Source organism: Geotrypetes seraphini, chromosome 10 (assembly GCF_902459505.1).
Source record: "Geotrypetes seraphini chromosome 10, aGeoSer1.1, whole genome shotgun sequence".
Lineage (NCBI taxonomy): Eukaryota > Metazoa > Chordata > Amphibia > Gymnophiona > Dermophiidae > Geotrypetes > Geotrypetes seraphini.
Window position 1 is genome coordinate 2,770,566 of NC_047093.1, and position 16,935 is coordinate 2,787,500.

At 47.3% G+C, this 16,935-nt stretch overlaps 1 protein-coding gene across 1 annotated transcript in view; it reads left to right on the forward strand.

Annotated features, from left to right (window-relative positions):
* Window positions 1–16,935, forward strand: part of P4HB (prolyl 4-hydroxylase subunit beta) — a 73,997-nt gene that overhangs the window by 37,318 nt on the left and 19,744 nt on the right. The window contains exons 3-4 of the mRNA XM_033961071.1: window positions 12,707–12,840; window positions 13,080–13,217. Of these exons, the coding sequence (XP_033816962.1) occupies window positions 12,707–12,840; window positions 13,080–13,217 (272 nt within the window). The remainder of the gene's footprint in view (window positions 1–12,706; window positions 12,841–13,079; window positions 13,218–16,935) is intronic.

The window sequence follows — 16,935 nt, forward strand, 5'->3', positions numbered from 1 at the left end:
TCCTCATCCACGCATTTATTGGTTGTAGTTCCTCCTGTCTTTTCACATCTGCCCTCGGTACCGGTAGGATCTCTGAGAACGCTATCTTCTGAGTCCTCATCTTCAGTTTCCTTCCCAGAATCTTGAACTGTTCAATCAGCATGCTTCTTCTGTAGTCTCTCCTGCTGACATCATTCGTCCCGATGTGGATCAATACTGTGGTCTCTTCCGTCTCCGCTCCGTCCAGGATCTTTCCAATTTTGTCTACGATGTCCTTGGTTCTTGCTCCTGGGAGGCAGGTCACCAGTCGATCCTCTCTCCCTCCTGCTACGTGGCTGTCCACATGCCTCAGGATCGAGTCTCCCACTAGGATCGCTGACTTTCCCTTCTTCAATTTTCGCTTCGGTCTCAGATCAATGTCCTTGGAGTACTTCGCTGCTTCTTCTTCTATGTCTTCGATGAGCTTCGCTGTTTCTTCTTCTAGGCATCGATCAGCCATTTTCTCCCCCTCGTGTGGTGCTCCTCTGTGGGCGTCTTCTTTGAGGTCATCTGCTTCTTCTTCTCCTTTCCATGTTGGTGTTGGTGTGACTTCATCTTCCATCTGAAGTTCATTTTCTTCCTCCCTCCTCCTGTAGGCTTCCTCAATGAATTTCTCGAGTTCCCTGACTTCCTCCTCAATGTGTCTCTCGTTCATGAAGTCTTCAGTTGTCCTGACTAGGTCCTCTGTAGTGTAGAGTCCTTCTAGCTCCTGTATCTTGTCTTCTAGTCGCTTTACTTCCTTCTTCAAGCTTTTCAGCTCCTGACACCGACCGCATACATATGACTGTCTCCCAGAGGGGAGGTAGTCATACATATGACAGTCTGTGCAGAACACTGGAAAGCTCATCTTCTGGTTTCCCTCTACTTCCATTGTCGTTCCTACTTTAAGATAACAGTTAGCAGTTTACGTGTGACCTGCTGATGTTATGTATGGTAGTGCCTTCTGTGTATGCTTTGTCTCTCACTCTCTCTGCCTGCTGCTGGTGTCCTATCTCTTCCTCTGTTGCTGGTGTCCTCTCTGCCTTTTGCTTGTGTGTGCTGTCTTGGCTTTACCTTACCTGTGTGTGTGTGTTTCTTATGTGCCTGTCTCCCCTTTACCTTCTGTGCCTGCCGCTTCCTTACCTTGCTGGCTTTCCCTGGTGTCCTTGGTTGTGGTGACTTTGTCCCTTCTTGAGGCCCTTCACAAAGGCGCGCGCCGAACGGCTGAGTACCGTTAGCCCCTCCCCTTTTAAGGGGTAGCTACTCTGGATGACATCGGGGGTGGGCGGAGCTAACTCTCGCCGTTGCCCCAGTCGATCCTGCCTCCTCCGCTCCGCTTAGTTTTGGTTTTGCTGTTTAAAAATTTGAGCTTGTCTGTATTCGGTTGTATTTTCTGTATTCTTTTTCGTGCTGAGCTCAATAAAAATAATTTGACAATAATAGCAAAACACCAGTCATACAGCAAAATAAAATCATGTACAAAGGGCAGCTTAAAGATTTTTACAAAGCATAAACAAGTTTCTTTCACCCCCTAGAGCTCCAAAGCTGAATTGTTGGCAACTGTAAAAATCTAAAGGTGTAAAATATAAGACAAATATAATTACAAATTTAATAAGCAACTACATGGAGTAGGTGTTAACGAGTTCCAAAAGGGTTCCCAGACAGTTTGTAATTGTTTCCCACTAGAGGATTCCAGATAGTGATCATCTACATTTCCATAACTGCCCTCCACTGCTAAAGAGGGAGGGATGGCTTCCATCCATCTTAATAAAATGACTTTCTTCCCTATTAACAGTGCTTTCCATAATAAGAATCTCATGCCCTTCAGTACTGGTTCTAACTAAAGAACAACAGTTTGGGAGACATCATTCAACGTGCATTCCACAATATAGAAAGATGATCCAAGATCCTCTCCCCAAAACCCTGTTTCAACACAAGAAAAGAACATGTGACACAATGTGGCCTCAAACTACTGACATTTCGGACATTTAGAGTTTTGTCTTAAGGAAACTTGTTTAGCAGGTTTTGGGTATAACATATAGTCTTATGACCATCTTTTAGTTTAGTTCACAGAGGGTAACAGGCAATTTCATTTGGGATATGGTTTTTAAGGATGTTAAGAAACTCAACAGATAAAAGCCACTCCCAAGTCTTGTGACCATTGCTGACTAAGCTGGAAATACTCATATTCTGGAAGCATTTCCTACTGTGCATCTAAACACAGCTTCTTGTAACACCACCAACGAATCTAAGATCAGTGCTGTTCAGGGTAGAGTTAATATAATGCTGCAAATGCCAATATGCAAAAAGGTCTTGATGGGAGCCCAAATCTACTCAAAAAGATTTAATAGAACCATCTTCATTGAGTACCTGGTAGATATAATTGATCTTAGTTACCCAATGTTGAAACACTGCTGATGTCAAATCAGGTGTGAATTATAGGTTACCCTACATATACAAAAGAGGTGATATATTGGCGTGTATATATAGCAAGGAACATAGCCAATGACAGGCCTTCTGTATGGGAGAATAAATGGAGTAGTGGAGAACGCAGAAAACAGAAAGGTGTATGTAACAATTTAGTTTCCATTGAAGTGAATGAAAAATGTTCTCCCTATAGCAGTCATTAACCTACCATATTTAACAGGGTTTTTTTCCCAATTTAAATTTTCATTGGTACATACACTTAATATCACTTTAAACAAGCTTATAGTACATACAGTTCCAACCTATTTTCTGTAATAAAAATAAAACATAACTCCCCATTCCTCTACAAGCACATTTCTTAATAGTGCTACTTAAGAGAAGTAAGACATCCATTTTCCAATAATATAATGCTAGGAGAAGAGATGAAAATGAAATTATAAACCCAAGTGATAGCAAAGTTTATCCCAGGACAAGCAGGCAGGTATTCTCACTAATGGGTGACGTGATCCAACGGAGCCCCGATGCGGACGCTTCTTTGAAGAAAACTCGAAGTTTCGAGTCGCCCGCACCGCACATGCGCGAGTGCCTTCCTGCCCGATGCACCGGGCGTGTCTCCTCAGTTTTTACTTTTCCACGGAGCAGAAAAGTCCGTCTTCGACTCTCTGCGCAAAGTTCCTTCGCTTGTGCCATCTGAGTCCGCGGTTTTGATTTTAATTGATCGTAATCGCTGATTTTCATTGTGTTTTATTGTTTAAAAAAAAAATTTAAAAAAATTTCTTCGTAGTCTTCAACCGGACAGGCCACGTGGCCGCAGCCCTGTGGCTTCGATCTTGCGGCAGAGCATTTTCGGCCTATCACCGGTTTTAAAAAGTGTGACAAGTGCCAGCGTGCGATTTTGCTAACGGACCCTCATCAACACTGTGTTCGGTGTCTCGGGCCTGAACACATCCCAAAATCGTGCCGGCCTTGCTCCACACTCACCACACATGCTTTCAAGCGCCATTGCGTCCTGTGGGAATCGCTCTTCATGGAGTCCTCGATGGAGCCGTCGACCTCAAAGGGACCTCGACATCATCCGCAGCCCCACAGTCTTCCATCTCTGCGGCGCCGAGTCTCATCAAGCCCGCCTCGTTTATCCCGGTTCAGACTCCAGCGCCTGCTGCGATGCCTTCCTCAACCTCCTCATGTCAGGTTGCCCAGCAGCCCATTCCCCCAGTCGTGTTGAAAATGCCCAAGGCCTCGAAGTCCAAGCACTCATACGCTGCTCCGAGGGAACGCGAGGCCCACGCAGGTGGTCCCATTTCATATGCGGATCCATCCTTGCCGGCCTCGTTCCAGACCATGCTACAGAAGCACTTCATCGAGCTCTTTACCACGATGGGGCCTCAGCTTCTTTCCCAAATCCAGCCTGGGCACGCGGAGGCCTCCCATGAGGTCGAGCCGCCTCCAGTGCCTCAGTGGGGAACACATTCTCAACAGGGAGCAGAGTCTCTGCGAGTGTCTGGTCTGGCAACAATGCATGCATCGCAAGGAGCAGAGTCTTTGCCCATGCCACCTTTGGAGCCGATTCACTAGATGCAAGGAGCAGAGTTTTTGCGAGTGCCTCCGTTGGAGCCGATTCACTCGATGCAAGGAGCAGAGTCTTTGCGAGTGCCTCCGTTGGAACTGATCACCCCGATGGGGTTCGAGCACCTACGGCAGCAACCCCTGCTTCGATCGACTGCTTCCAGCTCTATCCACTACCTGGGGGCCTCAACGAAGCCTGCCTCACCCCGTCCATCGAGGCCAACCTCTCGACACTGATCGAGGCATTCCTCGAGACATTCATCCAGGTACGCCTTGCCTTGGCAGAAACAGGCATACCTGGACTATTCACCTCCACTGATGCCAGAACTCGACACCATGGGATCTTTCTCACCGTCTCAATCCCTGTCCCCAGCAGACCCAGAAGCCTCAACCTCAACGAGCCCATCACGGAGCCAGGCAACGGCAGACCAACTGTCCTTCTCGTTCCTCTGACAGGTGGCTGAGGACATGGACACACCATTGGACACGGGTTCCAAATTCTCAAAAGAATACCTGGAGACTATGCGCCTCCCTCAACCACCCGCTGAGTCCCTTAAGCTTCCATTGCACAAGCTTCTGGACCAGACCTTTGCTCGATGCCTCGAGACACCTTACTCCATCCCTGCTGTCCCGAGTAAATGGACACCAGGTACCGCATGGTCCATCACAAAGGGTTCGACAGCTCTCAACTCTCTCACCAGTCCCTGTTAGTGGAGTCGGCATTGAAGCGATCCCACCCCTCCCAGGTCTACGCCGCCGTCCCGCCTGGCAGAGAAGGAAAAACAATGGACCAATTCGGCAGGAGGGTGTACCAGAACTCCATGATGGCCTCGAGAGTTCTGAACTACAACTTCCACTTCACAACATACTTGGAGTTCCTCCTATCGGTATTCCAGAAGTTTATGCCCTACGAGGGCACACTTCGAGTACCAGGAAGCGCTGGCCTCGCTATCCCAGCTCTGGGTACAGTTGATGCAGTCCTCGTACGATGCCTTTGAGCTCGCAGCTCGGGCAACAGCGTGCTCAGTGGCCATGCGCCGGTTGGCATGGCTGAGGACCATTGACATGGATCCCAACCTCCAGGACAGGCTTGCAAACGTTCCCTTCATGGACACCAACCTCTTCGACGAATCCATCGAGGCGGTGACCAAGAAACTATCGGACCATGAACAATCCTTCCAGTCCATCCTACATCCGAAACCCAGGCCTGCTCCTCCTCGCCAGCCTCGCCCGCCGTTGGTATACCAGCAGCGCTACCCTCCAAAACAGGCTCCCCCCAGCAGACAGCCTATGAAGAGACAGCACCCGCAGAAACAACAGCATAAGCCTCAGCCACCAGCTGCACCTAAGGCCCCCCCCCCAGCCCTTTTGACTGTCTCAAAGAGGACATTTCCTCCATCGTCCTCCCTTTCTCAGTAAATCCACCCATCGGAGGTCGCCTCCATCATTTTTGCCACCGATGGACGACTATCACCACAGACCTCTGGATCCTCTCCATCATAAAAGAAGGATACTCCCTTCAGTTCCACCAAGCTCCTCCAGAGCACCCTCTAAGAGAGTATCCTTCCAACTTGACCCAAACCGCCCTTCTTCTTCAGGAAGCTCAGGCCTCGTTACAGCTGGGGGCTGTCGAACCGGTCCCCCAGGACCAACAGAACAAGGGGTTTTACTCCCGATACTTCCTTGTTCCAAAGAAGACGGGCGACCTGCGACCCATCTTGGACCTCAGGATACTCAACAAATATCTGTTCAAAGAAAAGTTTTGCATGCTGACCCTGGCATCAATGTACCCCCTCCTCAAGCAGAACAACTGGTTATGCTCACTGGATCTCAAGGAGGCCTACACTCACATTCCAATTCATCCAGCCTCCCGTCAATATCTCAGATTCAGGGTGGGACACCTTCACCGCCAATACCGAGTGCTACCCTTTGGCCTGTCCTCGTCACCTAGAGTCTTCACCAAATGCCTGGTTGTGGTGGCCGCAGCACTCAGGAGCCATGGCCTCCAGGTGTTTCCTTACCTGGACAATTGGCTCATCAAGGATTCCACGTCTCAGGGAGCCGCTCTCGCGATCCAGAAGACAATTTGGTTACTGCAACATCTGGGATTCGAGATCAACTTCCCCAAATCCCACCTGCAACTGTCCAAGACTCTTCCCTTCATTGGGGCGATTCTGGATACTACCCAACTCAGAGCGTTCCTCCCGCCCCCACGCAGGGATGCCCTCCTTCATCTCTGCCACTCAGTGTCCTCTCGCACGTCCATCTCAGTGAGACAAATGATGGTCCTTCTAGGCCACATGGCCTCTACAGTTCATGTGATTCCGCTTGCCAGACTTCACCTCAGGATTCCCCAATGGACCCTGGCGTCCCAGTGGTCCCAGACGTCCAACCCTCTGACTCGCCTCATCCGGGTCACTCCTGCTCTACAACAGTCTCTTCGCTGGTGGATACTCTCCTCCAATCTATCCAGAGGCTTGTTATTCCACACCCCCCACCACCAGAAAGTCCTCACGACCGACTCGTCGACTTATGCCTGGGGGGCCCATCTGGACGGCCTCCGCATCCAGGGTTACTGAACCAGCACGGACCGCCAGTGCCACATCAATCTCCTGGAACTTAGGACGATCTTCAACGCTCTCCAGACCTTTCAACATCTCCTTCGCGACCAGGTTGTCCTCATTCGCACAGACAACCAGGTCGCTATGTACTACGTGAACAAGCAGGGAGGTACGGGATCGGCCTCCCTCTGCCAGGAAGCTCATTTACCTTGACTTCCAAAAAGCCTTCGACAAGGTACCTCACGAACGGCTACTTAAAAAGCTGTGGTACCACGGGGTGCAAGGGGATATCTACCGATAGATCAAACACTGGTTGGCGGGCAGGAAGCAGAGGGTTGGAGTAAAAGGCCAATACTCAGACTGGCAATGGGTCACGAGCGGAGTTCCGCAGGGGTCAGTGCTGGGACCTCTACTGTTCAATATATTTATTAACGATCTGGAGGCAGGGACAAAATGTGAGGTTATCAAATTTGCTGATGACACCAAACTCTGCAGCAGGGTTAGAAACACGGAAGACTGTGAAGACCTGCAAAGGGACCTAACGAAACTGGAAGACTGGGCAAAAAAGTGGCAAATGAGTTTTAATGTAGAAAAATGCAAGGTCATGCATGTAGGGAAAAAGAACCCGATGTTCAGCTACAAAATGGGGGGAACACTGCTAGGGGTGAGTAACCTTGAAAGGGACCTGGGGGTGATGGTCGACACATCACTGAAACCATCGGCGCAATGTGCGACAGCCTCAAAGAAAGCAAACAGAATGCTGGGCATCATCAAAAAAGGTATTACAACCAGGACGAAGGAAGTCATCATGCCGCTGTATCGCGCAATGGTGCGCCCGCACCTGGAGTACTGTGTTCAATACTGGTCACCGTACCTCAAGAAGGACATGGCGATACTCGAGGGGGTGCAGAGGAGGGCGACTAAACTAATAAATGTTATGGAAAATTTTTCATACGCTGACAGGTTAAAAATGCTGGGGCTGTTCTCCCTGGAGAAGAGGAGACTTAGAGGGGACATGATAGAAACCTTCAAAATCCTTAAGGGCATAGAGAGAGTAAATAAGGACAGATTCTTCAAACTGAGGGGAGCCACAAGCACTAGGGGTCACTCGGAGAAATTGAAAGGGGACAGGTTTAGAACAAATGCTAGAAAATTCTTTTTTACGCAGAGGGTGGTGGACACATGGAACGCGCTTCCGGAGGAAGTGATAGGCCAGAACTCTGTACAGGGGTTCAAGAAGGGTTTGGATAGGTTCCTGGAGGATAAAGGGATAGAGGGGTACAGATAGAACTTGAGGTAGGTTATAAAAGTGGTCAGAAACCACTTCACAGGTCGCAGACCTGATGGGCCGCCGCGGGAGCGGACCGCTGGGCGAGATGGACCTCGGTCTGACCCAGTGGAGGCAGCTTCTTATGTTCTTATGTTCTTAGGTGTGGGATTGGGTGACTCGCAACAACACCTTCCTCAGAGCGGTCTACATTCAGGGGGCGGACAATGCCTTAGCAGACAGCCTGAGCCATCTTTTGCAACCTCACGAGTTGACCCTCAACTTCACGCCCCTGCATCATATCCTCTCTCTATGGGGAACGCCTCGGATGGACCTCTTTGCAGCCCCCCACAACTTCAAACTGCCTCACTTATGCTCCAGGATCTAAACCCCTCAGTGCCTTGAGGCAGATTCATTCCTCCTGGACTGGACAAATCGCTTTCTATATGCGTTTCCTCCATTTCCTCTCATCCAAAAGACTCTAGTCAAGCTGAAGTCAGACCATGCCACCATGATCCTGATTGCTCCACAGTGGCCCAGACAACCTTGGTACTCCCTTCTACTTCAACTCAGCAGCAGGGAGCCATACCGCCTACCAGTCTTTCCATCTCTGCTTACACAGCATTAAGGATCTCTGCTTCACCCCAACCTTCAGTCTCTACACCTGACAACTTGGTTCCTTTCAACGTAACCCCTCTCCAGTTTTCTCAACCTGTGAGAGATGTCCTGGAAGCTTCAAGGAAGCCCGCTACTAGACAATGCTACCACCAAAAGTGGACTTTGGTGTTTTTCTCATCATCATGAGCCACAATACTCCTCCTTGTCTTCAGTTTTGGATTATCTTTTGCACCTTTCCCATTCTGGTCTCAAAAGTCTACATCGATACGAGTCCATCTTAGTGCAATTGCTGCTTTCCATCAGCCTCTTCAAGGGAAACCTTTCTCTGCTCATCCGGTGGTTTCCAGATTCACGAAAGGACTCTTCCATGTCAATCCTCCCCTCAAACCGCTGCCGGTGGTTTGGGACCTCAATGTGGTTCTTTCTCAGCTTATGAAACCTCCATTTGAACCTCTTCACAAGGCTCACCTGAAGTATCTCACTTGGAAAGTGGTGTTTCTCATTGGCCTCACTTCTGCCCGAAGAGTCAGTGAGCTACAAGCCTTGGTTGCGGACCCGCCTTTTACAGTATTCCATCATGATAAGGTGGTTCTCCGCACACACCCGAAATTCCTTCCTAAGGTTGTCTCAGAATTTCATCTCAACCAACAGCGAAGAGACTGTTGTGAGGTATCAAGATCCGGCCCACAGCTGCAAACAAGAGAGAGCTCAGAAGACCCGTTCAGGAATTTTGAATTTTCTACCAGCAGCATCTACCAAGAATTGTCAAGGCTCAAAGTGTATAAAGTCATGGGACCAGATAATTTGCACCCCGGAGTACTTAGGGAATTGAGAGATGTCCTGGCAGAACCATTAGCTGCGCTCTTCAATCTTTCCCTGGGCACGGGAAAAGTTCCACTAGACTGGAAAACAGCTAACGTCATTCCGCTCCACAAAAAGGGATGCAGGTTAGACACTGCAAATTACAGACCGGTAATAATAATAATAACTTTATTTTATATACCGCAGTACCACAAACAGTTCAGAGCGGTTTACAGTGTAAGAGACTGTACATTTACAGCGAAGATACAATGAGGACTGTACATATTCAGTGAAGGAGTTTATACAGCGAAGAACAATGTAGATTTACCATGCAGGGGACTGTACATATACAGCATAGATATTTATATAGTGGAGAAAGCAGTGCGAGACTTGTAGAGCAAAATGCAATGCAAGGGACAGAATAATGCGGTGAAGCGGTTTATTATGCAATGATTGTTACATATCCCTAAGTCCTACAGTTCCTTTCATTACAATCAAGAATAAAGCAGTGTACAAAACCAATGCAGGGTGGTGAATGTCAAGCAAGCAACCAGTATCAATTACACGTCAATAGTGTGCAAGCTTATGGAAACATTGATTAAACACAAATTAGACACGGTTATGGATGACGAGAGACTGAGGGATCCACACCAGCATGGATTTACTAAGGGGAGATCCTGCCAATCCAACTTGATCAGCTTCTTCGACAGGGTAACAAAAGAACTGGATAAAGGAGAGTCCCTGGATGTGTTATATCTGGACTTCAGCAAGGCTTTTGACAGCGGCCCACACCGTAGACTTTTGAACAAGATGAGTTCATTGGGGCTAGGAGAAATATTAACTGCATGGGTTAAAGACTGGCTCAGTGGTAGACGTCAGAGGGTGGTGGTAAACGGTACCCCCTCTGAAAAGTCAGAAGTGCAGAGTGGAGTACCGCAGGGCTCGGTCCTGGGCCCAATCCTATTTAATATCTTCATACAAGATCTGCCTCAGGGACTTCGGGGGAAAATTGCATTATTTGCCGATGATGCTAAATTGTGCAACATAGTGAGCGGAGATACCATGCCCGACGCTATCACACAGGACATACTTGTTCTGGAACACTGGTCTACTCTTTGGCAGCTGAATTTCAATGCCAAAAAGTGTAAGATAATGCACCTTGGTGGCAGAAACCCATGCAGAACCTACACTCTGAATGGTGAGACCTTAACCAGAACTGCGGCAGAACGAGACCTGGGAGTAATCATTAGTGAAGATATGAAGGCAGCCAATCAGGTGGAGAAAGTCTCATCTAAAGCTAGACAAATGCTGGGTTGCATCCGGAGAAGCTTTGTCAGCCGAAGGCTCGAGGTGGTGATGCCGCTGTACAGGTCCATGGTGAGACCATATCTGGAGTACTGTGTACAGTTTTGGAGGCCACACTATCGGAAGGATGTGCTAAGAATGGAATCGGTTCAACGATTGGCCACCAAGATGGTCTCAGGGCTAAAGGATGTCCCTTATGAAGAACGACTAGGTAAGTTGCACCTTTACTCTCTCGAAGAACGCAGAGAGAGGGGTGACATGATAGAGACGTTCAAATACGTTACTAGCCGCATTGAGGTGGAAGAAGATATCTTCTTCCTTACAGGCCCTACGGCGACAAGGGGGCATCCGCTGAAAATCAGGGGCAGGAGATTCCATGGTGACACTAGGAAGTACTTCTTCACCGAAAAAGTGGTCGACCGTTGGAATAATCTTCCACTTCAGGTAGTTGAGGCCAGTAACGTGACTGATTTTAAGATCAAATGGGATCAACACGTGGGCTCACTTCAAAGAGGAACTTAGAGGGGAGGGTTATTTGAGTGGGCAGACTTGTTGGGCCGTAGGCCCTTTTCTGCCGTCATATTCTATGTTTCTATGTTAATCCATCGTCCTACCAGTGTTCTTCCTGAAGCCACACTCACTCTGGAGAATCTGCTCTTCATACTCTGGACTGTAAGCGTGCTTTGGCTTTCTACCTAGAACGCACCAAACCTCACAGATCTGCTCCTCAACTTTTCATCTCCTTCGATCCGAACAAGTTGGGACGTCCCATTTCCAAGCGCACCATCTCCAACTGGATGGCGGATTGCATCTCATTCTGCTATGCCCAGGCTGGATTGCCCCTTGACAGAAAAATCACAGCCCACAAGGTCAGAGCGTGGCAGCTTCTGTAGCCTTCCTCAGATCAACACCGATTGAGGAAATTTGTAAAGCTGCCACTTGGTCCTCGGTTCATACCTTCACCTCACACTATTGTCTGGATACCTTCTCCAGACAGGATGGACAGTTTGGCCAAACAGTACTACAAAATTTATTCTCCTGAGTTGCCAACTCTCCCACCATCCCATTCTGGTTAGCTTGGAGGTCACCCATTAGTGAGAATACCTGCCTGCTTGTCCTGGGATAAAGCAATGTTACTTACCATAACAGTTGTTATCCAGGGACTGCAGGCAGCTATTCTCACGTCCCACCCACCTCCCCTGGGTTGGCTTCTCTGCTAGCTAGCTGAACTGAGGTGCATCGGGCGGGAAGGCACTTGCGCATGCGCGGTGCGGGCGACTCGAAACTTCGAGTTTTCTTCAAAGAAGCGTCCGCATCGGGGCTCCGTTGGATCACGTCACCCATTAGTGAGAATAGCTGCCTGCTGTCCCTGGATAACAACTGTTAAGGTAAGTAACATTGCTTTTTGTATTTGGAGAACTTCAGATTGAGCTATTCAAAGGAACCTATCACAATACAACTCCTGATGGCAGGCTACTAGTTACAATCAATCTTTGTGGTGCCCAAGGTGGGGAGGTTCCTTCTAGCCTGTTCTGGATCTAAATGGGGACAGTGTCTCGCTTTGGGATTCTGTTTTGCATGGAAACATCGGTGTTCACAGCAGCCAGACCAGGAGAGTTTTGTTGTCTCTGGGCCTGTTGGAAAAGTACTTCCAAATTGCCATCATAACCAAGCACAAATTTCTCTGCTATTGTTTTGTGCCAGCACTCCCATCTGGGCTGTCAATGGACCCCAAAAACCTTTTCCAAGATCATTGTAGTCTGTGTCCATCTATACTTGGATTGGTTGAGCTGAGGTGAAGTTGAGGCTGCTGCTGTCGGTTGGTCTGGCTGCAGAAACTAGGCTGGGTAGTGAACTATGCCAAGAGTTGGCTGGAGCTCTTAAAGTTAGAATACTATGGAGCTCCTTGACACCAAGCATAGTATGATGTTTCTAACCCTGGAGTGCATGTTCAAATTCGGGTGCAGAAACTTGTCTGTACACAGCAGGTACCCAGGGACATTCAAGGAGGCTTGTCCTGCCCCCCCCCCCCCCAAAAAAAAAAAAAAAAAAAGACTGGTTGGTGCTTCCCACAGGTTCAGATCATAGTAAGTTGTATTGTGGAGGGGAGAGCTTGTTACTTGGTCCCCAAAATGAAACTGATGTGTAATTTATATCTTTGTAGCTGGCAGAGAGGCAGCTGACATTGTAAACTGGTTGAAGAAGCGCACTGGCCCAGCTGCCATAACCATTACAGATGTTTCTGGAGCTGAAGCCCTTTCAGAGTCTCATGAAGTTGCTGTGATTGGATTCTTCAAGGTAACAAATCCAAATCCTGTAAGTGGAATAGCAGTAATTGAACTATCGTGGCTCTGTCCTGAGTGGGTACTTGCTGCATTGCATGGTAGCTGCAGCCTCCCAGTGGGCAACAGCCTTGTGACACTACTGCATAAGACTCGCACCAGTGTTTAGAATCCTGAATGATTTAGATGTCATAGAGGGAATAAGGGTGAATGGTGATGTGGCAAGACTTATTTGAGCACTTTCTCCTCTTTCAGGATGTGGAGTCTGTCTTGGCCAAGATATTCCTGCAGGCAGCAGAAGTTGTTGATGAGGTTCCATTTGGAATCTGCTCGCATGATGATCTTTTCTCAAAGTACCAAGTGGATAAAGATTCAATAATCCTCTTTAAGAAGGTGAGGAGGAATTTTTGGAAGCTTTCTAAGTGAACACATGTAGGCAGTGAATTTATTGGGCTGTTAGCAAAGGATTGTGGAAGGGGGGTGGAGTTTCTCAGAGTAAAATGCCATAGTTAAGGGATTTTCCAGTTTCCTAAGTGTTTCATAAAAGGCTGAAAAAAAAGTGCATGTCAGGTGGTAAGTAAGGCTGAATTTACCCTACATTTTAAATTTGAGCTGTAGCGCCGGCAGTTAAGGTTTGTCCATGTGTGCAAGAGATATCCAGGGTGATTAGGATTTAAATCTTCTCTACATACCATCTCTACAAGGTCATCATAGAAACATAGAAAATGACGGCAGAAAAGGGCCACAGCCCATCTAGTCTGCCCACACTTGTGACCCACCCCCTAACTTCCTCCATGAAGAGATCCCACATGGCAATCCCATCTTTTCTTAAAATCTGGCACGCTGCTGGCCTTGATTACCTGTAGTGGAAGATTATTCCAGCGGTCAACCATCCTTTCGGTGAAGAAATATTTTCTGGTGTCGCCATGAAATTTCCCACCCCTGATTTTCAGTGGATGCCCTCTTGTTGCCGTGGGTCCTTTAAGAAAGAAGATATCTTCTTCCACCTCGATACGGCCTGTGATATATTTGAACGTCTCGATCATGTCTCCCCTTTCTCTGCATTCCTCGAGTGAGTAAAGCTGCAACTTACCCAGCCATTCCTCATACGGGAGATCCTTGAGTCCTGAGACCATCCTGGTGGCCATTCGCTGAACCGATTCAATTCTCTGCATATCCTTTTGGTAATGTGGTCTCCAGAATTGTACACAGTATTCCAGATGGGGTCTCACCATGGATCTGTACAACGACATTATGACCTCGGGCTTACGGTTGACGAAACTTCTACGGATACAACCCATGTTTTGTCTAGCCTTGGATGAAGCTTTCTCCACTTGATTGGCAGTCTTCGCTAATGATCACTCCCAAGTCTCATTTTGCTACAGTCCTTGCTAAGATCTCACCATTTAGGGTGTAAGTCCTGCAAGGATTTTTGCTGCCTAGGTGCCTCATCCACCATCTATTCTACAACTTGGCTTGATAAAAGCCCACTAGCTCCCAATTGCGTATAGGATTATCTATAAAATTATTCTGCTGTCTTAAAACATTAACATCAAAAGCACTGATATTTATTGTACTCTTAATTCCATATATACCTTAACGCTCACTTAGATCTACTGATCAACACTTTCTATCTATCCCTTCCCTTAAGATAATCCGTACAAAATGCCCTGATATTTCTGTCACAGCACCCCATCTGTGGAATGCAAATTCAAATGCTATCTATTTAAGGATAAAACAAAGAGAAATCTGCAGTGAGGCGAGCACCAAAAGCAAAGAGAGACTGCAGAGAAGAATGTACATAGTGCAGGAATTTTTATTAAAAGTCAACAAAATATTGTAATCCAGAAAATGGCTCTCATTTACATGTAGTATGGACCCAACACTGTGTTTCGGAGAAACACTCCTTCAGGGGTCCAGATCAATGTTCCCTCTAAGCTGAGCACATGAGTGATCGCTCACTATTTTCAGTGGCGTCGCTCATACGTTTTCTGGTGTCGCTCAGCTCGTGTCACAGGTGGAGGTGAGAGAAAGCAGCGGCGGCGGTCTGCCCTGCTCGCCTTGGTGTATTTTAAGTGGAAAGATGCAGTGGCGACTCCTCTCAAGATCCCCGACTGCATCGGACTTCCGACGCTGGTGGCGATTCGTGTGAGGAGCCGCTGCCAACTATTCAGTGATGTACCGGTGGTGGTAGGGGGGAGGTCCACCCCGGGTGCAACCTTAGAGGGGATGCACAGCCGGCTAGGTCCAGATCTGGCCGGCTGTGCACCCCCCCCTAAAGGCTGCCATCGGAGAGGAAGTTCAGGCCAGCCAATCGCTGCCTGTCTGGGCGGAACTTCTCCGACAACAGAATTGACATCGGGGGAATGCTGGTTGGCCGACGGTGGGAAGCAGAGCTTGGGGCAGCTGCAGCGGTGGCTTTGGGGCGTGTTTCCCCTGATGGTGGCAGCAGTGGCTTTGTGGAGGGTAGGGAGAAAGAAAGAAAGAAAGGGGGCAGGCAGGGAGACAGAAGGGAAACAGAAAAAAAGAAAGGGGGCATCAAGAGAGAAAAAAGAAAGAAAGGGCAGGGAAAGAGGAAGAAAAAGTTGGGGGAGGGAATGAGGTCTGGAGGAGAGGAAGCATACAGGCTGAAAGAAGAGAAGAAAGATTGGATGCACAGTCAGAAGATGAAAGTGCAACCAGAGACTCATGAAATCACAAGACAAGGTAGGAAAAATGATTTTATTTTAAATTTAGTGATCAAAATGTATCTGAATTTATATATGCTGTCTATATTTTGCACTATGGCCCCCTTTTACTAAACCGCAATAGTGTTTTTTAGTGCAGAGAGCCTATGAGTGTCGAGAGCAGCGCTGGGTATTTAGCGCAGTTCCCTGCGCTAAAAACTGCTATGTGGTTTAATAAAAAGGAAGGGGGGTATATTTGTCTATTTTTGTATGGTTGTTACTGAGGTGACAATTCATAGAGTCATCTGCCTTGACCTCTTTGAAAAAAACCCAGAATAGGAATGATAATTAACATTTTCTCAGCGTATAGTGTGCTTTGTGTTTTTTAATTTTATTTTTGGTAGATCATTTTGACTTGGTCATTTTAAAGTAGCTCGCAAGCCCAAAAAGTGTGGGCACCCCTGAGCTAGAGCGTTGAAGCTGTGTATTTCTATTTTATCCCCCCTTTTACAAAACTGTGGAGCGTTTTTTAGCCCCAGCCGTGGTGGTAGCAGCGCTGATGCTCAGAATTCTATGAGCGTCAGAGTGTTACCTCCGTGGCTAAAATCCACACTACAGTTTTGTAAAAGGGGGAGGGGTTAGTTTGTGATGACATATTCCATACTAGGCGAAGGTGTTTTCTGTGTTCTGTGTGTTCGAAAGACATGGTTTTCTGTTAGGATTGACGGTGTAGGATTGATCTGTGCTGGTCTGGCTTGTTTAGTTTTACAATGGGTGTATTGATGTACTGCTCACTGCAATATGTAAGATGCTGCCTTTTCCTAGGTACTCATGTGTGACATGTGGCTTGTTACTAAAAATCATGTTTTTCTTACAGATGGGGGGGGGGTGCCAAAAAATGATGGGCCCCGGGTGTTACATATGCTAGGTACGCCACTGTATGTAAAGATACCAGAAAGCTGGCGTAGCAAAAACTTTAAGTAAATTGTTATTCTTCTAAGTTTTGAGTATTTCACCCTCACGGGCACTCGTTTCAGGTTTCAAGTTTATTGAGATTTTGATTTAAACGCAATATCAAATATTTTCAATGCGTATAACAAAAATAAATTTGGGGAAATAAATAAAACCATTTGAACAATAAACATACAAACATAACCATAGATGATTAAAAATACATAAGGAGTACAAGGATAAACTACATTTGTTTAAAAATGCGTCCTCCGCGCCTGCTCATAAATTTGTGGAGTATGTAACTTGTTGCTCATGCATATTTTTTTTTGCACACACCTCATCAATCCTTAGAGGGAACATTGGTCCAGATTATCCTATGCTTTACTAATAGAGAACCATATGGAATACAACAGTGTGTTATAAAGTCCTTTAAAATTTGTGAATTTAAGACGGAATGACGCTCAGTGTGAACACTGCTAGCGAAAGGATGTCTT